Raw genomic sequence first — 21,349 nt, forward strand, 5'->3', positions numbered from 1 at the left:
TATTATTTATTTATATTATATATTTATTATTAATTAATAATAATAATAATAATAATAATATTAATTATAAAATATTTAAAATTAAAAAGCATTTAAAAAAAACCCACCGTTATTAATTATAATTGTTAATTAACCGGTCGATAATAATTATCTTGTTTATTTATTTATTTGTATTTAGTGTTACTAATAATTGTACAAAAATCATTAACGAAATATACCAAGTCGTTAATATTTTTGTTAATTTTATCATTAAAGAAACTTAACATTTTAAAATCCTTAATCACTTTAATGACTATCTACAATAATGATTACATTGTAAGCCTATTGGAGTTTATACAAGAAAATAAATTTGCCGAATAATTAAAATAAGCAATTAATTTTATATATTTATAGTTTTTTTTTAAATTAAAATTTTAAGTGCTTCATACACTGAAAATTTGGTGACGCGACCTATCAGATATATATTTTTTTTCGTATATAGAATCCTATTTTAATGTACATTAGCTTTATTTTTTACTTTTTTTTTTTTTTAAATAAAAATATTCTGTCGGCAAAAATAATAGTTGTCTTATTAGTTATATATTATTACAATGCATCGTGGACTGTTATTTATATATTTATTAATTAATTAATATTCGTCCATCTTATAGACAGATACAATGTACAGTTTGTCCAATTATCCCACTAAATTAATACGACTGCTGATAAATTATGACAATGACAATGACAGTGACAATGATAGTGATAGTGATGATGATAACCATGATGATGAATTTATGGTAATGATAGTAATGATAACGACAACCGTTTATACCATATATAAATTACTTAACACACGTCTAAAAAAAATTTAATAATTTATTTTAATATGCTGTCTTAGCCAGCGGTTCTATTTTAAAAACAGAAGTAAAAACAAATTTATTAAATTATAATATTTATTTAATTTTTTGAAAGAAAAAAGAGAAAATCTACTCCGTTTTTCATTTCCCACAAGGGAAAACGTTAATAAATCAATGATTTTACTTTAAATCAAGTTACTTTTTTTTTTTTTTCAGAGATCACGGGCAGAAGCACAAACGCATACGTCAGCCAATCTCTTTCTCATAAAATATATTTATATATTTATATATATATATATAAAGGACTATACTATAATTTTTTTTTCAGCGTAAATATACACGACATTAAACACAAATATACTGTGTGTGTGTGATTGTTATCGAAATCTAATCGTTATAATTTAATTATTATTATTATTATTTTTTTCATGTTTTTTTTTTTTTTAATTTTTTATTTTGTTTTAAACTACAATCGTAGGCAATCTGGGAAATACGCGTCTTCAGGACTAACCAAAATGTTATTACTGAAGGCCACCCATTTAATGTTTATTTTTTTTTACAGTCTATTTTATTTATTGTTTATAATTATTATTAATATTATTATTATTATTATAATTATAATTAATATTATTTTATGCATGTCCGATAACAATAATAAAAATTCTTAAATAAATAGATCGGTATACTCGATGGAATAATTACGCAGTCAACTAATATATGTCTGTTAATTAATTAATCAATTAATTAAAATTCATAGTAATTAATTAATTAGCTTTCGCAAGTGGATAACTCTCTTGTAAAATTATTTAAAAACTTGTTCAATGCACGCGCATTACAATTTATTACTTTGTCCGTCTTGTTCGGTATTGGATTTATTTTTTCTCCATCTCTGTTTTCATTATTTTATTTTATTTTATTTATTTATATATATAGATTTATTTATATAAAGTAATGAGAGTATCATTAAAAACTTACGCGAAATATATATCTCGAAAGTTAAGAAAAAAAGATAAAAATCAAAGTACACATATCACGTTGGTTGATTATTGTTATTTGCTTCGCCCCTGTGAAGAACTACTCGATCTTGTTGTCTTTGCTGGCTGTGGTATTATTGTTATTTCGTCATTTATTTTCAATGGCTTAAGCAGCGAGTCGTTTGATCTTGATGATGGCGTTGAAGGAGCGTTCTTCTTGTCCATAACGCGCTTTGCGACAACACTGTGGGCTGAGTATACGTGATTCTCGAACTGCTTGTACATTCCAAATGTCGCAGTGCATACTGTACATTTGTACGATAAATGTGCGGGCTTTAACGTCATACCGTGGTCTCGTGCCACGTGATTGAGTAGCTTCCATTGATAAACCTAAAAAAAATACACAGTTATAATCAATAAAGTCAATTCAATAATTAAATATAAATATATATTTACTCGGCCACATGCTGGACAACGTCCGGCATCTTTTCCCTTATTGGCAGCTTCTTGCATACTTGATGTAACAAGTCCATGAGATCCAAGTAAATGTCTTTCTAATCCCTGTTAAATAAAATTATGGATATCAATAATTATAATAATAATAATAATTAGTGACAAGACAAAAAAACAAAAGTAAAACGCACCTGATCCGTAAAGAATCTAAATTGACATTTTTGGCAGTTCAATGGCGGTCGATTGTAAATCATCTTTGGATGTATTTTAACTTTATGAATCCATTGCATATGATTACGCAGTTGTTCCAAGTCCTGGATAAGAAAAAAATTTTATTGATAAGTATTTTTATTAAATAGTAGAGTGATGTTGGTGAAGATGATGATGATGATGATGATGATTGATACCTTGATATAACCGTCACAAATTTCGCAAATAACGAATGTGCTTTTTCCAGGTTTTGACGGTGATCCAGAGCTTGAAATGGGGGCTTGGGTGCTACGTGGCAATGGTGTTATCGATATGCTCGGCTGACTCAACAATTTTGCCGCTGGATTTTTAACACACGTTGACGTGTTCTGCAATACAACATAAACAATTATTTCAATATTTTATTACTTACTATTTTTTTATTTTTTATTCTTTCCTTTATTCCTTACAACTGGGTCATATTGCACAATTTTAAGCTAATCAGTATTTTTAAATTTAATTTACCATTACGAAATATTAAAGTCTTTTTGTTTAATTATTTCGTAATATTAAAATTTAATTACAAATATATTTACCTGGAATACTTGATTGCTACCGAATTGATAAGAAGTGGGTACTAAAAGTCCTGATGACGTTGGTCGATACATCATTCCAGTAACATTGTCTATAAAAAAATGTTAAAAGTATTTATAAGTTAAAGTATTTATACAATTTACAAAAATAATTTCGGACAACTTTCGAAACTGAAACAAACCTTGTCGTACAGATGTACTTCCAGGTCTTAGCGACTTGAGGTCCGAGTATCTGGGCTGCATGGGCGGTCGTCCTCGTCCGCGACCCGCGATTGGAGCAGGTAGTAATTTAGGTAACAGAGGTTGTCCTTTAGCACCCATGGCCATTGCCAGGGCGGCGTTTGTGTTGAGGGAGCCCACAGGACGTGAGCGGTTGAGTCGGGGTATCTTTGCCGGTGGCTCCCAATCTGTTGAGGGCTCGAGGTTGCGCTCGGGCCTGAACTTCTTTGCACAGGCGAGGATATGCCGCGTGAGTTTTCCTTTCTGGTTGTCTTCGAAGGGGCAGTTTGGACACTGGTGGAATGCCGGTCCGCGTTCGAGTCTTCCACGCGTGTTGTGCTCGGCTTCCATGTGGAAGAGAATGTCATGCGGACTACGCACTTCCAGTGGACAAAAATTGCATTTATACACGTAATTGCGCATATGAGGTGTCTCCAAGTGATGTTGCATAACTAATGCCGACTCGGTTTTAAAATTACAAAACTCACACTTTTTCATATCTAAGTGGAATGGTTCATTATTTTCTTTACTAAATTCTAAATTTTTAATCAATGAATTTATTGCCATTTGTGTTTCTGCAGATGTGCTGCCTTTACCCTGTTTACGTTTTTGCGTGCGTAATAAATCTGTTTGAACAAATTCTTGTACAAGATTTACCCCAATTTGCATGAAAAATTTACCAAGAGGTAAATCAAAGTATGTTAACATTTTATTTTTATCATCAAATGGTTTAATATCCGTAATATCTATCGAGTCATTAGCACTTCCACTAGCACTCGCACTCGGATTATCTTTTCTGCTGGACAAACTCTTAACACTACCTCCGTCGTCGCTGTCATCGTATTTGCCCGACTCAGATGATGAATCGCGATTTCTGTCTGATTTTTTACCATCTTTTTTTGCCGCGACTTTTGCTGCTTTTTCATCTCGCTCTACTTCCTCGATGCACTTTTCCAGTTTCGTGACAAATTCTTTGAGAGGTTTTATCGGGGGTTTCTCATAAACATAGGGTACAATAAAGGACGGGGCCTCGACAACAAACATATCGTCAGTAAGTGTCGGTAATATTTGTGAGCCAGATGATCCAGAGCCAGATCCCGATACAGAGGTAACTGTCGTCGGTACTGCGGTTATACTGCTGGGTATTTTAGGATGTCCAGTGTTTTTAGATGTCATGGGAACAGGAGTTATTGTGGTACGCATGTTGGGATACATTGTCTGTGTACCACTTAAATTAACCGGCAATACAGAGAAACCAGAGGTATTTAATGAGTGATGATGATGATGATGAGATGATTTACTGTGGGATGAATTACCTCCACTGCTGGTACTGCTACCAACGGGCACCCCACCACGTCCAGATAATATTGAATTAGTATCGATGATAACCAACGTTGGTTCTTTTTTACCGCCACCCTTTGACGATTTGCTACCAGCGGCTATTTCAACAAGACGTTTTGTGTCATTGACAACGATCGTCGTTTTACTTGTTTTAATAGGCGACTTCAGTTTTGAATTTTCTTTATCTTTATTATGATTATTATTACTACTACTACCACCACTACTACTACTTATACCAATACTAACACTACTGTCGAGACACGCCAACGGATCCTCGGGTTTTATTTCTTCGATATCCGATGAACCGTCAACCTCAACCTCTTCCTCCGGTTCTTTTTCGATATAACTAGTGCGTTTTATATTGCGTGAACTGCGCCGCGGTGTGATGTTACTCAAATCAATTTGTTTACGTGACTTTTTAGGTTTTGATTCCTTTACCGGCGTCCGTTCCAAATTATTTTTACTCGGACCGTTGCTTTTGCTGGTGTCTATTATTTCCTCAATGTCCGGACTACCAATACTGCCGTTTTCCTCGCAAATTTTTAAATCTGATCCAGTGCTTGAAACAGAAACAATACTGTCATTAAGTTGCTGAACGTCGCTGCTCTCCGAAACGGCTCTGACATCGTCGTCTTCCTCATTCTCGTCATCGAGAATCTGAACGTTATCAATTTCCTGAATACCATCACTGTCTTGTATATGATCATCCTGATCGTCAGCCTGTTTTTCAGCATCGACGCCGTCAACTTCAGCTTCAGCATCAAGATCAACGTCAACTTCCATGTGATTATCCATAGCACCCTCTTCATCAAGACATTCAACGTCCGAGTTATCCTGCGCGTCAACATCCATGGCTTCGTACTCTTTCTCTTCATCCTGATTATCGTCACCATTATCGTCTCCATTATCATCTCCATTGTCATCCTGGTTATCTTCATTCACTTCACTTTCACCACTCTTTTGACCCACAGCTTCTTCCTCTTCCTCCTCCTCTTCTTCCTGATCCTGATCAACAACTTCTTCTTCCCCGACCTCCGGCTCAGCCTCACCATGTGAATCCGAATCTTTGTTAGCACTGTCATTAATATTATCATTATCCGGCTCGTCTTCTTCTTCCTCATCCTCAACTAGACCACCACCACCACCACCGCCATCACCACCATCATCATCATCATCATCATTTACTGCCATATCAGCATCCATTTTGTTTGATGTCATGTCGTCAATGTGGTCATGCTTCTCATTGTCATCATAGTTGCCATTAATACCATTTTGAACAACTCCATCTGAAATAATTATTTATACATACATACATATATACATATATATACTAACAATCAATCATAACACAAATTTAGATTTTTAATAAATTAATTATTGATCCTATGACCTTTGGCATATACTTATCATTATCAACATCTGCCACGTACCCTGATGGGGTAAATTATAGGCAGATAAATAATAATAATAATAATAATAACAACAATAACCATTACCTTTAGCTACATCATCGTCACAAGACGGGTCCTTGACCACTGGTTCTTCCAGCGTACCTTCCATGGAACCACTTCAAATGTCCTAAAATATAAAATAATTCTGTTAATTTGAATCCTAGTAAATTATCAATACCAATAAAATTATTTTTAAAAAACTGTCATTCCACTGTCAATCACACAACACAAACCTAAAAAATACTTATTGTTTATATATAAATATATGTTATAAATTTATAGAAGTGATTATTGTAATAAATAAAAAATAATAAATAAATAAAAATAAAAATAATAAAATAAAATCACGTACGGAAATAATAGTAAAAGGAAATTTTTCAAAATGGCGCACAACGAATTCCGCACTCTGGAGTAGAGCTCCCTCAACGTCCCATAACCAATAAAAATTAACTGGCACTGTAACCCCGATGGCGGGGTTGTGGTTTTTATGTTTTCCCAGACTTGTTGTAATTAAACAATTACTTATATTATTATTATTATCATTAATTAATTAATTAATAACAATAGTAATAACAAGTAATTAATTATTGATGGTGATAATTATCGATACTGATGGTACTCTGGTATTTAGATTGTATGATATGAGATCCAGACACAACACGGCGTTTAAAAGCTTTTGATCACCCGCGGGAGTAATTAAATAAATCCAGGAAGTTTAAACAAAATAAAAAGGAAAAAGTTTCGTGTGGTTGATCTTTAAAAGAGTCAGTCAGGAGACGCCGAGAGGTGACTCTCCTGCGTGTGTGCTAATACACGAGTTAGATGTTGAGCAGTTGAGCTCGGAGATGTTGAGAGAGTGGGAGAGAGAGCAGGAGAGCCGGAGAGCGTCCGCGGGGAAGAGACATCGAGAGACGAGGTAACGTTAGCGTCGCATGGCTCAGTCAGTCAGTCAGTCACCTGCAAGACGCGGTACTTTATTTAAATATTCAAACCATCTAATCTACTTTATTTTTTAATCATAACTTTATTTTTGTCCTGGCTCTCGTTCAGAGAAAGTATTTATAATTAAAATGTAATTAACATTTTTTTTTTTTTAATTTTTGTAGTAAAAATTGTCTCAATTAACTTTATTTTAGTTTCTTTTGTACATTCATATCTCTGACCTACTATTCAAGAAGAAATGATACCTTTCTCTTGGAGCTGATGTTTAAAGGATTTTGTCTAGGATATATATTAACTACATATTTATTTAAACCAACAATAAAAAGCAACACTTTCAAAATTACAGGCTATTTACATTTGGCGGGAAATCTTTTAAATTCAATTTCAATCAAAATATTTTTTAAATTAATTTACAAAAATATAATTACTGATTATTGAAATCAGGATTTAGAATTTTTAGGCGCAAGTGTAATTTAAGGACTAAATTATTTAAAAATTGCGCCACTGACCCGAGTTTGAATCACGCGATCAAAGTTTCCATCTTCCTCAAAGGTTTTTTTAACAATATATTTATATTCATAATAATAATAATAATAATAATTGTTAATAGATAAAAAAAAAATTTATGAGTAAAATTTACACGCCAGATGGCGGCTAGAACGTTAGTAACGTTAAAAATGAAACCAACTACATCAGGGCCGTGATTAAACTCTACAAAGGAGGATTTAGATCCCCTAAATTATTCGCAAGGGTTGCTTTCATTGTCTAGGTACAGTCTGCTGATAGCGTCCCTACTGAATTTAATTTTCTCCATTATCTAGATCTTTTGTCTGCTGACCGTCTTTGACCATTCAACTAAATTATTGTAAAAAGACCAATGGGTCCATGAATAAATCAGCAATTGGGTGCTTAAAAAAATCTTCCGAGCCAACTGATCAACTTGAAAATTAATTAATTAATTAATTAGATAATCAATCAGCAAAAAGGGCTGATGTTGAATTAATGATAGAGACGGCCCTGATAATATTGTGTTATTCGATGCTGCAATTGCAGGAATGACATGTTTAACAATAACTCGAATATCCTAGACAAATGAACAGAATCCATGAGAAAAAAATAAAAATTTAAATGAGCAGAGGAACGAAAGAGCAATCAATCAAACGCACGTGTCTTCCAAACGGAAATAAATATATGAGATAAAAATATATATATTAATAATGAAATATATCCCGCCATTTCCTAAAAAGCTTGTGCTCAAGGACTTAAAAAGCTTCGGGTGTTGAACAGCTGCGTTAAAAAGAGCAACCGCGATTTAAAACCTGGACAAAGACAAACAATTATTGGAATAACGTGGGTTTAAATATATATGAAAGTGTGGAGTAATAAATATATGTATAAGTATGAAGCTAGATGAGAGAGCTAGGGCTAACATGTAGAGTAAGATCACCACTACCATGATGATGATTATCACCAACACAATTAACACACCACGCTTGCATACAGCTAACATGCCGCGCTTATTTAAAATACATTTTAATAATTGTTATCGATTACCTAGATTATTGATTGTGTTTATTGTTAAATATCACACTTGGACACTATCTTCTAATATTTATTGTTACAAATAACAATATTATCACATATATATTTTATGTTTATTTGAGACTCGACGACGTCACACATCCTCCTTTACCTCCATCGTCGAAAAAACTGCCAAGATGGCGGACATATACATATATATTTCATATATCACGTGATCTTTAATTTTATGACGTATACATTTTATACTTAAATAATAATAATAATAAATTATGTACATGTATAGAAAAAAAATAAAATAAAAAATAAGGGACTGGATTCTATTCTAGACTTTTATTGTCCCAGAAATCACGTGATTAATTTTATTTTATCATTATTATTGTTATTATTATTTTTATTTGTTATGAGCCAATGATATTTAATAATTGTTTATAGAAATTTGTTCCATTTAATCCCCTCTTAAAAGGAAATAAAAATAAAAATCGATAAACTATTTTAATGTAAAAAAATATGTACAAGTTTATTCATTAGTAATTTATAAATAGATTAGATAAGATTATTCGTCTTCGTCGTTAAAGGACAGGACGACTTTTGATTTTTTTTTTTTATTTTTTTTGGGAAGAGGCTGCTCATCTATATCTTGCTCTGATGCCTTTGATTTCCGGTTGAATATTATCCTTTTTGTTAAATCTGCTGGCTTGTTTGCTTCCTCTGTAATATTCAAATTATTATTAGTTCTGTCAGGAGATTAATTAATATTATAATTAATTTAATTTTAATGAAATTACCATCGTCTTTTTTCTTTTGAAAGGCATCAGCTTCTTCAGCTGTCAAGTCTCCATTATTTAATACGACTACTGTTGGTTTCTCTTCAATATGGTCATCAAAATCTTCATCTTCGCCTTCTGATAATTCTTGCCTCTGTAAAATTCAAGTAATTAAATTCTATTTAGTTAATTATTTTAAAAATTACTTATCGCTCCAATTACAGTATCAATTTTTTCATTGTTTTTAAATAGACAATAGATAAATAATTTTAAAATTCATTCTAGATGTCACTAATTTTTATTTGAATATTTAAAAAAAATAGACATGAATGATTTGATTGTTTTAATTGTAATTATAAAAATAAATAAATAAATAAGTACCTTGGTATTGATATCAGGACCTTCTTTGAACCCAATCTGAGCTTTTAACTCACGAATAAATTTCGGCTCCTCTGGTTTTATGTAAGCGATGTTGTGTTTTTTTTTCGACATCTCCAATAAATTATTGTAATTAAATTTTATGTTAATTAACAATAAAACAATCAATAAATTTTTTTTATAAATAATTAATAATTAACAATGATAAATAAAAAGTGTTAAATTATCAGCTGATGTTTTTTTTTTGAGGTTAAAAAATACAAATGGCGGAAAATTTTAAATGACATTTGACGTTACCGCCAATAAAATTATTTAAAAGATTCAATTGAAAATAAAATATATTTTGGAAATAAACTTCCTTATTCTAGCTGTCAATTTGAATTAAGTTTCTATATCTCTAAAATATATTTTTAGTATAATTTTACAATTGTTAAATTATTAATTTTTATTAATAAAACTCATCCACTGTCTTGATTTAATTTTTGTTCCATAATTTAAGAATTTAAAAATGGCGCCATCTTTTGCCCATTTCAAAGAAAAATTCTCCAAAGGTAGGTGTTTATAAACTTTGGTGATAAAATGTAAAAAAAAAAAAAAATAAACAAATAACTCCTGTCAAACACTTCCATAATTTGTAATCATTAAGTTAATTTTTAAAGAAAAGAGTCGAGTGATCTCATTAAATGGTGCTAGATAATAATTTAAAATTTCTATTACATAAAATAAAATAAACGCAATGTCAACAAAAGCATTGAATTCAATCGCTGATGAATATTTTTACAATCTTAATCCTCTCGCAAAACGTATCGGGGATGATGTGAAAGCAACAAAGGAAGCCTACGAGGGTCTGTGGAATACCCTGAGTCTGAAAGAAAAAAATCAAGCGATCGACGAAACAATTATCCAGCCAGAAATCGCTCTCAAGTATACGACAATTGTCCCCGGTGATAAAAATAAAGAAATTTATGATTGCTACCCGAAATTGCGGATTCAAACTGGTATGAAGTTCGTGATTGATGAAACTGGATCTGTAAGTCATTAATTTTATCAGTAATTTATTTAATTAATTAAATTAATTGGTTCATTTATTTAAAGACTTTGAAGTGGAGAGATGAGCATTCGGGACCATTTTCATTCATGACTCAGTCCCAGATGAATTTGCATTTGCTGGAGTTGCCATCAGAGATTACCAAAACAAAAGTATCTGACTATGCTGATAAATCTCCGCACTTTTTGAGCCCGATTAAAATAAATGAGAGCAGTTTTGACAGTTCGTCAAATGACTACAGTCCGACATCAACTCAAGTCAGCTTTTATCAGTCGGAGAGCTTCAGTGACAGCGCTTACAGCAACGTCGATTGCAACAGACTTAATAACTGTACAAATATTGACACGACTGCTAATATATTTACAAAACTTATCAATAAAACTTCATTGCTGAAGATTAATCATCCTGAGGATGACTTGGAGAGTCTTGTGCCGCAGAAACAAGTAGTTATTGGAAAAAATAACGCTAGTGGTAAAAATAATGGCAATGGCAATGGTAATGGTACTGGTAGTAAGAACCAAATGAATATTAATTTGAACAATAGATCAAAGTCTGATGCCAGCGAGTCGACGGCGCTGCTGGAAACCCCCAGCTCTTATAATAGCTTCCAATTTTCACAGAATAATCAAGATGACGAGATACCAAAGACTGGATTTGAATTTTTAGACAATTGGTAATTTAAGTTTTAAAGTACTCAAATTTTATAAATATTTTTAATCAATTTTGCGAATGTTTTTTTACCAAAAATATTAACTTACATAATTTATTTTATTATTAAATAGTATTAATGAATTTTTTAAATATTTAGAGTGTGTTCTACAGTTTATGATAAATTATTTAAACAAAAAAAATGAACTATCAATTTTTTATTGTAGTAAACTTTTTTAAAAATTTGATTGGTTGTAAAGTCTGAAAATAATTTTGAATTGGATTTAAATAATTATATATGGACATTTATGATTTACTTTTTACCGGAAGTAAACTTTCACAGCTTTTAAAGTCTCTAGAACACACCTCCAAAGATAACAATAGACTGATAATAATTTTTTAATACAAGTATTCCTCTAAAACTCATGTCTATGAAGTACAAAAAATAATATTTCTTCATAATGAGTTTATTTCCATGACATGTATGCCATTATAACTTTTCACTTGTTTATAATAAATTTATAGAAATATAAGTGCGTGTAACCAATGGTACTTTGATATTAAATAATAATTAATTTTTGTACCACAGTAATAAAATAAAGCTACTTAAAAAATTTTTAATTTTTATTGCAAGTCAATGATAAGTAAAGTGGGGTCTTGAGATAAATAATTGTCACAAAAATTATAATTAAATTGTAAAGTTTTATTACAAATTAATTGATTTACATTCATTCATACATTTATCATTTACATAAACAATAATTATTTATTTACAATCTTAAATTCGACTTAGATAAAAAATAATAAAATAGTTTATTAAGAAGACAATGTACAAAATTTAATAAACGAGACTCTTTATCCTCGATGGCCAATAAAGTTAAATAAATCAGTCTCACAATCAATAAAATATTATTTTCCATGGCTCAGTATTTAAAAACTATGTACAATCGCTCGTAATTATCGGAAAATAATAGCAATAATATTAATAATAATAATAATAATAATAAATGAGTAATTTAGTTATAAAGTGTGCACGCTTCAATGGCACAAGCCTCGCAATCTACCGAGGATATCAACGCGTCCACCATCCGGCAATAATTAATAGACAAAATAAGTTTGCTATGGACTGTACAAACCACAAGGACATCCTGATACAAGATGTCCAACTTAAAGCTAATTCTTAGGTACCTACAGCACTTTAAGACACTTAATAGTATTAATATATATAAATTTTTTACAGTATTTATCATAAAATAATTAATGGCAAGGCACATCATCTAGACTATGTAATTTTTTAAATTAGTCTGGTCATCAAACGTATTCTTCAGAAGGTTTAGGAATACTAGCGGGCAGCCTCAGCGTGTTGGGCACCCGGTTGCTGTCCGGTAACTCGGCAATGTCGATAAAAACTCCGACGAGACTCTCAAAATTCGGTCCCCAGTTCAGCAAGTAGTCCCAGCTGAGCGCGGTGTTGGTCGAGGGAGAACCATTGTTGGTGGGTCGGTACAGGCTGCCCATGTGGGTGGAGAGATCGTCATCTGAGGCTACCAAAGTGCTCAGAGACCCTCTGAAGGAGCTGTCGAACCCGTCGTAGCTGACGTTTGGCGGCAGAGGTGGTTTCGTCGACTGAGGTGACCCATCAGTTCTTGTGGGCACTTGCGCGTCGTCCTCGGGTTTGCTGTACAGATTGTCTGAGCGTTTGTCGCCGACTAGGGAGTTGTTGTCGTACTCGATCTCGGAGCAAGTGAAGCTGTCGTTGCCACTTTCGTCGGTGGTCGAAGAGTTTCGTCTTTCTAGTCTTTCGGTCGGCGGAGTGTGTCTCCGGTGCAGATGAAGCGGACCGTGAGGTGGTGGGGGTCCACGGGCTTCACTAGAAGAACTTACTGCGTCCAATGTTGACACGAGACTCGACGTTCTAGGTCGGGAGTTCAGTCGCTCGATTTCTTCGGCAGTAAGACCCATGGGTCCAGTTGCGACGTTGTTGCTGGTGTCATTGGTTGACTGTGGTACTTTCCGACTAGCTGTTGAGCCAGACAGTTGGCTCATTATCGGAGAATTCAGACTGCGCTCACTGTTGGAGTTGAGCGCGTCTTTACCAACTCCACCAGACGAAGAAGTCGTCGCGAGCAGCGCCGATTGAAGCGGTTTGCCGCTGATGTCATGCAACGTCAAGATCCTCGGTTGCTGGGCAGACAACTCACTGCTGGGTGATAGCCTGGCTAGCGGAGTGCTCTGCAGGAGTTTTGGAGTAGTGGTTGGTTGTCCTACACTAGGAGGCGGCATAGCACGAGGTGGAAAAGCTCCAGCATGTCGATGTGGAGTTCCTGTATGCTTGTGATGGTTCCCGTAGCCTCCTATTGGTGGTGGTGTTGCTTTGTACTTCCTCATCCCGTCTCTGTACCCTTTGTAGTGATAAACTATGTCAATATCACTCGGAGCTATCGAACTCGCGTTCTCCAGGTCATAGTGCTCGGGCATGTCTGGCTCGGGGTTGTGTTCGTGCGAATGTAGCGAACTCTGGGTCGGCGGTGGCATTGGCGGATGTTCATCGCGAATCATTGGGCTTTTGGTCACTTCCCGTTCAATGATATCAGGTCGCTGAGGTCTCTGGTGCTCTGTATTGTTCAACTCGCGCTCTTTGAACTTCTTTGATATCAACTCCGGGCCCATGTGCCCAACTCCCCTTAGATCTGATGTATCTGATATATAAGTATTTTCATGACGTGACATAAGCCCGTCATTACCTGATCCTACTAGAGAATTACCAGTCATTATTGCATTTGTGTTTTTATTTACTACCGAAGGCGCTTTTTCTTTGCTCTGTCGTCTCAGACGGAAGACCACGAAGCTCACGAGAATCGCCACGAGCAGCGTGACGAAGAAAACTATTACTAAAGTGATCCCAATGCTCAGTGGATCTGCTGTTGCTGCAGCGCTGATGCCGATGGGCCCGCGACAACCGCGAGATACTTTGCCGTGATACATAACGTCTTTGAAAATTGAACCCGAGCCATTGAACGGCTGGAGCTCATTGTTGATGGTAAAATTAGCTATGCAGCCTTCGAAAGTAACTGGATAACTATCGTGGTAATAGAGATCACGACGTACGCCGCCGACAAACAGCACAGTGAGATAGGGATCTAAAAAGTCGTGAACTCCGGCTGAATCCAACTCATCTCCGGTCAGCTGTCCGTCTATAAGCACTTGCAAGCCTCGTGAGTGAGCGAATATGGTTAAATTGTGCCAATGACCATCAGCCAGACCTCCATCAACAGCTCCAGTCATATTTACAGCCGATCCTAGCAGCGAAGTGTAAGACAACTGTCCATTCTTCAGTTCAATTGACGTGTAATGTTTATTTGTTGCCGCGTAAATTAAAATACCGTCGGTTTTTATCGTACGGAACATCAGACTAATTTTCTTGGGCGGCGCAACTCCTAGAGAAATCAAATTACTTGTTTCTTCTTTGGTAGCTCGACGTGTTACTTTATTCCGGGACCAAGATGTCGTTCCTCCGTACAAATATTCCAGTAACTGCATCCGCTTGTGTTTTTCCGATACCTTGAACTCGACGTAGCCACCGTCGCTTAAATTAACTGGTTCTAAAGCTCCGCGACAGTTGGGAGCGGTCAGCGAGTCGCATTGACAGAATGCTTGGTGCCACTTGTCGTAACACTTGTCATTAGAACCACAAACGGACTGGGAATCTTCACAGACGCCATTCTCAGGGCGCGGACAAGTATTTTTGATACCGCGAGACGCCAATGGACTGGTTAGATTCAGTGCACGTCCATTGATGGAGATCGAGTGGACACAGCCGACTAGATCGTCAGAGTGGACTTGTCCTGGACGCTCAAGAACAGGATCAGCAGATGCCAGACCTCCTAACATCAGTGGGTTGTTGTTGAAATTCAATGTACCAGTTGGCCCTATATCATCAGCGTAACATGAACCGTCTCCAGGTTTACATTCATCGCAAACGTCTCCATGCTCACGACAATTTGATACACTGAGTGATACCACGCGTCCATTTCTCGTAGCCGTTACTTTACGCCACTGCCCGTCATCCAACCGATTGCCTGCTTCAACTTTAACCAGAGTGATGGCACTTCTGGCTCCACCGTAAGAGAAAGCGATGCGTCCGTTGATTAGTTCTAAGATGATAAAGTCAGAGCGACCTCCACTCTGCGGCCCGTAATTATAAAGCAGCAGTGCGTCTGGTTTGGTGGTAGCGAAGACAACTGTGATGTCATTGGTCGTCGAATCTAGAGCTGGGAAACTCATGTAAGACAATTCATCAAATCCGTAAGTCGCACGCTCGCAGTGCCTTCCATAGTGGCCTTCAGGACAGCTGCAACGGTAACCAGGCTTCTGTCCAACACAAAGTCCTCCATGGAGACAAGGATTGGGTCTGCAGGAGTCAGTGACTGCCTCGCAGTGATTGCCACGATACCCAGCACGACACAAGCAAAAGAAACTCGAACCGTCTGGTGATACTTTACAGGAGCCTCCATTTCTGCAAGGGTTACTGGCACAAGCATCCCCGCGTTCTAGCTCGCAGAGTTTACCCTCGCGATTCGATGGACAAGAGCACATAAAATCGTAACCTACGCGTCTGCATTGTCCTCTCTCCAGACAAGGATTCGGTGAACATGGATCCTGTCGTCTCTCACAACGCGCTCCAGTGAATCCTTCGCGGCAACGACATATCATCTCGTGTACGACTCGCGGCGAGGTCAGAATAAGACTTTGGCTGTTTGTGATCCTGGCGTCGTCATACACGACCAATTGGTCACTGCAACTGCCCCCATTGTCGCAAGCCATGTGCCGGCATGGGGAATAATTTATTGTTACTCCACTGCCGTTCAAAATGTCTTGGATTTTTTCACGCTTACGTGTCAGCATGTCGATAACTTCCGTCTTAGCTTTAAATCCTAAAGAAAAAATAACTGATTAGTAAAAATAAAAGTATAAAAAAAAAAAAATGAAAATTACCTTTAGGTGTTTCCATAGCCAAGTAAATATCCAAATTGCCGTCGCTCTCCCCAATGCTGAATATTGTAAAAGTGTCCCCGGTATCAACGTCATCCTGCAGCATGTCCAGTAATGGCCGGTAGTACTTGGCAAGAAATTCCGCAGCAGTGAGTCTGTTAATTTGTAAGGTAACGCTGTTTTCAACCGTAGCATTGGAGAAGACGAGGAATTCAACGGTGACCTTGGACACGACATCTGGATGTCGTCCGTCTCTGCCGGAGATGCTCAGCGAATAACCCAAACCTATGATTAAATAATTTAAGTATTAACATTTATTAAACATTTTATGTAAAAAAAAAAAAAATACAAAAAAAAATGAAAAATAAACTACTAAATATTAAGTATCGAGCATTATAAATAATAAAAAATAAACATTGATAAGTATGATTAATATCTCGAAAAAAAAGTCGATAGCATGAATACTGATGTTCTTTTACTTGACTCTCGTTATCGCGATGACGAGAACGATCTTTTGGTATAACGATATTGTTACCGGTTCGTATTAACGCGTATACATATATATATATTTATATATACATATATATATTTCTCTACCTTTCCCTTTTTCTCACTCGGCTTTATTTCGTATCCTTTTTTATATTTCTTTTTTTATTTTTATTATTTATATTTTTTGCCCGATTCTCTTCTACCTCTTGCCCTCCCTTTCATCCATGAATTATTCAGATGCATCCAAGTGTTCTGTATCTATCTCACTTAAAAAATATTATCTCACTCTTTCACTCTTTCATTTTCCCTTGATTCATATATATATCTTTTTCTCTCTCTCTCTCTCTCTCCCTCACCCTTTCCCAGCGTCTTATATATTTATTTTTTTATTATCCCATATTCAGTGTATCGCGTGTCCTCGTCTTGCCCGTAGAGTGGGTTCTCGCGAATTGGAACCCGGGCACTAATTTATGAACTTTCGAGCACGTACCGGGGGTAATTTTGCTGGTATGTAAATCGCAAGCGATCGGGACGGTGAGTACACCAGCAGGATTCGAGCCCTGAAGTATTTTGCATGTGTAGTCGCCGGTGGTATCAGGATCATTTGGATGGACATCCGCTATTTTTCCCATGGGTGTTTTGCCATTGAATGAATGCACGATAATGTGGACTGACCGTGGTGTTGATGGACTGTCATTTTCGTCTAATACTATCACGGTCACTGTGTGCTCACTCTTCATTTTCGGGACTCCCGAGTCTTCAACTTCGATCTGAAATCATTAATGTCCAATTAGTTCAATAATTATAATAATTATTACTGAGATTAATTAATTTTATACATACCAATAGATCAAGCTGAGGCATAACTTCACGATCAAGACTTCTGGTAGTCCTCAAGACACCCGAATGTTTGTCGAGAATAACGACGTCAGCTTGTCTTCCTCCGATCAGCCGATAAGTGAATGGCGCGCCATTGGGCGGCAGATCTGGATCCATCGCAGTCAGCGTCATTATGCTAGTGCCCGCAGGTTCGTTTTCATTAACGTATCCAACGATTTCTGGCGGGTCAAACACCGGACCATTGTCATTGACATCCAGCAGATCAATACGCACTGTTGCGGTTCCGGTTTGCGGTGGCGATCCGGTGTCAATCGCACCAATGATCAATTGATATGTGGCAATAGATTCGCGGTCCAGTAATTTAGCGGTCTCGACATCTCCAGACTGTGGATCAACTTTGAAAGTTTGTCCAACATTGCCACCGATTATCGAGTACGAAAATTGATTATTCTGTGGTCTCACGTCTTTATCAATAGCCCTGACTGTTAGTATTCTCGTTCCTTGGACAGCTCCTTCGGATACTGTAGACTCGTATGTCGTTTGCAAAAACTCTGGCGGGTCATTTCCGTCCTGTATTGATATAATAACTTGTGCCTCGTCAGTATCATTACCGCGTATCCCCCCAGCGTTTTTAGCCATAACTGTAAGGACAGCTCGATTCTGTGTTTCGCGATCTAAATGACGCGATACGCTGATGATACCCGTCTCAGAGCCAATCGAGAACCCACGATCATTGGACGATCCGACAAACAGATAATAAACACGTCCGTCATCACCGGCATCTTGGTCAGTCGCCTGCACCAAACCAACAGAAGTGCCGACTTCTGCACTCTCGGATACATCTAGCAGGAAAACTGGTTGAATAAACTTGGGATAAAATTCATTGACCCCAGTGATGTGAACCATCACTGTTGTGAACCCGACCATCTGGGGATTTGAATCAGGATTTGCTGCTACAATTTCCAGAGTGTATTTGTTGGTTTCTTCGTAGTCAAAAGTAATGCGCGAAGTAATAACACCAGAGTCTTGTTGAATTTGGAAGTGTTCTTTGCCACTGCCACCAATTATTCGGTACTGAATCACCGCGTACTTGGGGGAATCGATATCACGAGCAATTACTTTGTAGACAAAGCTATTGGGCCGTGAATTCTCGGGAAGATAAGCTTCGTAGATGCTTTGGTTGAAGGTAGGGGGATTGTCGTTGATGTCAGAGACATTGATAGTCAGAGTGGCAACAGCTTGTTTGGGTTCGAAGCCCAAATCCGTCGCAGTTATATTCAGTCTGTACTGTTTAACAGTATCGTAGTCCAGAGCTTCCAAAATGGTGATTGCTCCAGTGGTGGGATGGATTGAAAACACACGACGTTCACTTTCGGATATTTTGTAGCGAATCATACCGTTGGGTCCGTCGTCGCCATCCACGGCGATAACTGACAAAATTGTCGTGTTGACTGGCTCATTCTCCGGTACCAGAACTTGATAAGACACAGCTGCGAATGTCGGAGCACGTCGATTCTCACCTGTCACCACTAGCATCAATGACACTTGATCTTTTTGGGGTGGAACGCCTCTATCAGTTGCACGGACTGCCAACAAAAATGTCGTGCCAACGGGTATGTCTTTGATGCTCTTGGTAACATATATCCAGCCGGTTTTGGCTTCGATGCCGAAGTAATCTGATGAGTTACCACCGGCTACTGTGTATTCTATTTCAGCATTTACGCCAAAGTCTGCGTCATCACGTGCTGTTAATTTAACAACTCGTTTGCCGACTCCATAAGCTTCGGGGACTGGTGACAAGTAAGTGCGTTGCTCAAATTTAGGCACGTTGTTGTTCGCGTCCACCACACTTACATAAACGACCGTGCGAGATGACAATGGAGGCTTTCCGTTGTCTGTGGCGACAACTGTCAGTGAGTAAAGATTTTCGGGAGAAGATGGACGATGTGTGTGCTTGTAGCGAAGTGTTCTCTTGCTAAATATATCACCAGTGGCTGGATCAACGCTGAACAAATCAGATGGGTGGAGTAGACTGTAAGAAATAACTGAATTAGGGCCCTGTTTATCTCGATCTGTTGCCGCGACCTGGCCCACGTGCGCCAGACGTCTCTGGAGCTCGGGAAAGTGAAAGTGATAAGTTTCTTCGGCAAATTCCGGGGCATTGTCATTTTGATCTTGTATTGTTATTGTCAAAGTTGTCTCGGCAACCCACGCTCCATCTGCAGCGCCCACTTTCAGTAGATATTCATCCTGTTCTTCACGGTCTAGAGTACCGACAACCTCAACGATACCAGTAATAGGATCTATTGTAAATTTACCACCAGGATTTTCCGTAAATGTATAAGTAACATTAGCATTTTTACCGATGTCTTGATCACTGCTGGTTATTCTTATTACAAAACCACCAATTTCAGCATTTTCTGTAACATTAACACTGAACAAACGGGTAAAACGTGGCGGGTTATCATTTTTATCGAGTACGCTCACAATAACTGTCGCTGTGCCCGACAATCTCGGTTCACCTTGATCCCTAGCTTCTATTATCAGTTCATAGGAGTTTATTTCTTCACGATCTAATTTAGCATTTGTACTTATTTCTCCGGTGTTTTCGTCAATAATAAATGACTCATCGTAATCATTGACCAGATAATAAGTCACTTGGCCATTTTCCGCAGAGTCTAAATCTTTGGCAGTAATTTTAGTGACATAGAGAGGCGGATATTCTTCTTCTAGTACAGTAGCATTGTAAATAACGGCTTCCATAATTGGTGGATTGTCATTGGCATCAGTGACATTTATCAGCAATTGCACAACTGACCTCAGTGGTGGATCGTCTGAGTCTCTGACTTCGACCCAGGCTTCATAAGTCGGGGCCGTTTCGTAATCGAAACCCGCGGCGACTAAAACATCACCAGTCGCCGAATCAATTCTCAAAGCATCTCCGACATTACCACCGGCCATCGCGAACACTAGGTTACTCGCAGCTCCAACTTTTGGTGTCGTGGCACTCAAAGTCGTGATGATACGTCCTTCGGGCATGTCTTCGGTCAACGTGAACCTAGTATTTATAGAAGGCCTGAAACTGGGAAACAGTTGGCGCTCCCACAAGTGAATCACCAAATCAGCAGTTACACTCTGAGACTCTTGTCCGCAATCAGACGCGCGTATTTGCAACTGGTAAGTAGTTTTTGAGTTTGACAGATCTTCCGCGGCGCGAATTACCCCATTAGAAGTATCAATAACGAACCGATGGGCATCTTCACCCTGAAGATGGTAAACAATTCTTGAATTATCGCCGTCGTCGTCATCAATAGCTTTAGCACCAAATACAAAATCACCAGGTTTCGTGGAATCCGGAACGTAAGCTGTGTAACGTGGACTAGAAAAATGTGGCGCGTTGTCATTAACATCAACGACGTATATCGTTAAATTAACGGCCGCGGCTCTTGGTTCTGTCGGACTTGAATCCTGGGCTATTAGAGTCAGATGGTAAACTGCCATTTGCTCACGGTCGAGTGATACCAAAGTAACTATTTCTCCCGTATCTGGATTTACTGAAAAACGTTCAGTTTTCTCACCAAGCAGACTGTATCTGTAATGATAATAATAATAAATAATAATATTATCATGGATATAATTTAATAGAA

The 21,349-nt window shown here is 37.0% G+C and overlaps 4 protein-coding genes across 5 annotated transcripts in view; 1 reads left to right on the forward strand and 3 right to left on the reverse strand.

The window, feature by feature from the left end:
- Positions 1-171: 171 nt before the first annotated feature.
- LOC103572773 (uncharacterized) lies at positions 172-8,731 on the reverse strand. Of its 2 annotated transcripts, XM_008551545.3 has the most exons (9): positions 8,556-8,731; positions 6,412-6,559; positions 6,105-6,186; positions 3,231-5,894; positions 3,052-3,140; positions 2,674-2,844; positions 2,458-2,580; positions 2,270-2,374; positions 172-2,203 (listed from the first exon to the last, which is right to left on the reverse strand). In XM_008551545.3, the coding sequence occupies exons 3-9, from the start codon at positions 6,166-6,168 to the stop codon at positions 1,889-1,891; spliced, it is 3,531 nt and encodes a 1,176-aa protein (XP_008549767.1). In that variant the 5' UTR covers positions 6,169-6,186; positions 6,412-6,559; positions 8,556-8,731; the 3' UTR covers positions 172-1,888. The 2 variants fall into 2 exon arrangements, with proteins under 2 accessions (XP_008549767.1, XP_008549766.1); XM_008551544.3 differs by lacking the exon at positions 6,412-6,559.
- A 310-nt stretch (positions 8,732-9,041) lies between these two features.
- On the reverse strand, positions 9,042-9,925 carry LOC103572772 (uncharacterized protein KIAA1143 homolog). Its single transcript, XM_008551543.3, has 3 exons — positions 9,689-9,925; positions 9,329-9,461; positions 9,042-9,251 (listed from the first exon to the last, which is right to left on the reverse strand). Exons 1-3 carry the CDS (start codon positions 9,797-9,799, stop codon positions 9,097-9,099), a joined length of 399 nt encoding a protein of 132 aa, XP_008549765.1. The 5' UTR covers positions 9,800-9,925; the 3' UTR covers positions 9,042-9,096.
- Positions 9,926-10,277: 352 nt separating this feature from the next.
- On the forward strand, positions 10,278-11,486 carry LOC103572771 (uncharacterized protein C1orf198 homolog). Its single transcript, XM_008551542.2, has 2 exons — positions 10,278-10,715; positions 10,781-11,486. Exons 1-2 carry the CDS (start codon positions 10,422-10,424, stop codon positions 11,408-11,410), a joined length of 924 nt encoding a protein of 307 aa, XP_008549764.1. The 5' UTR covers positions 10,278-10,421; the 3' UTR covers positions 11,411-11,486.
- A 1,191-nt stretch (positions 11,487-12,677) lies between these two features.
- Positions 12,678-21,349, reverse strand: part of LOC103572770 (cadherin-related tumor suppressor) — a 59,774-nt gene continuing 51,102 nt past the window's right edge. The window contains exons 7-10 of the mRNA XM_008551541.2: positions 17,706-21,294; positions 17,353-17,632; positions 16,377-16,658; positions 12,678-16,315 (exon numbers count right to left, since the gene is read on the reverse strand). Of these exons, the coding sequence (XP_008549763.1) occupies positions 12,693-16,315; positions 16,377-16,658; positions 17,353-17,632; positions 17,706-21,294 (7,774 nt within the window). The 3' untranslated portion in view covers positions 12,678-12,692. The remainder of the gene's footprint in view (positions 16,316-16,376; positions 16,659-17,352; positions 17,633-17,705; positions 21,295-21,349) is intronic.

The sequence above is a fragment of the Microplitis demolitor genome, chromosome 6 (genome assembly GCF_026212275.2).
Source record: "Microplitis demolitor isolate Queensland-Clemson2020A chromosome 6, iyMicDemo2.1a, whole genome shotgun sequence".
In the NCBI taxonomy this organism is placed as follows: domain Eukaryota; kingdom Metazoa; phylum Arthropoda; class Insecta; order Hymenoptera; family Braconidae; genus Microplitis; species Microplitis demolitor.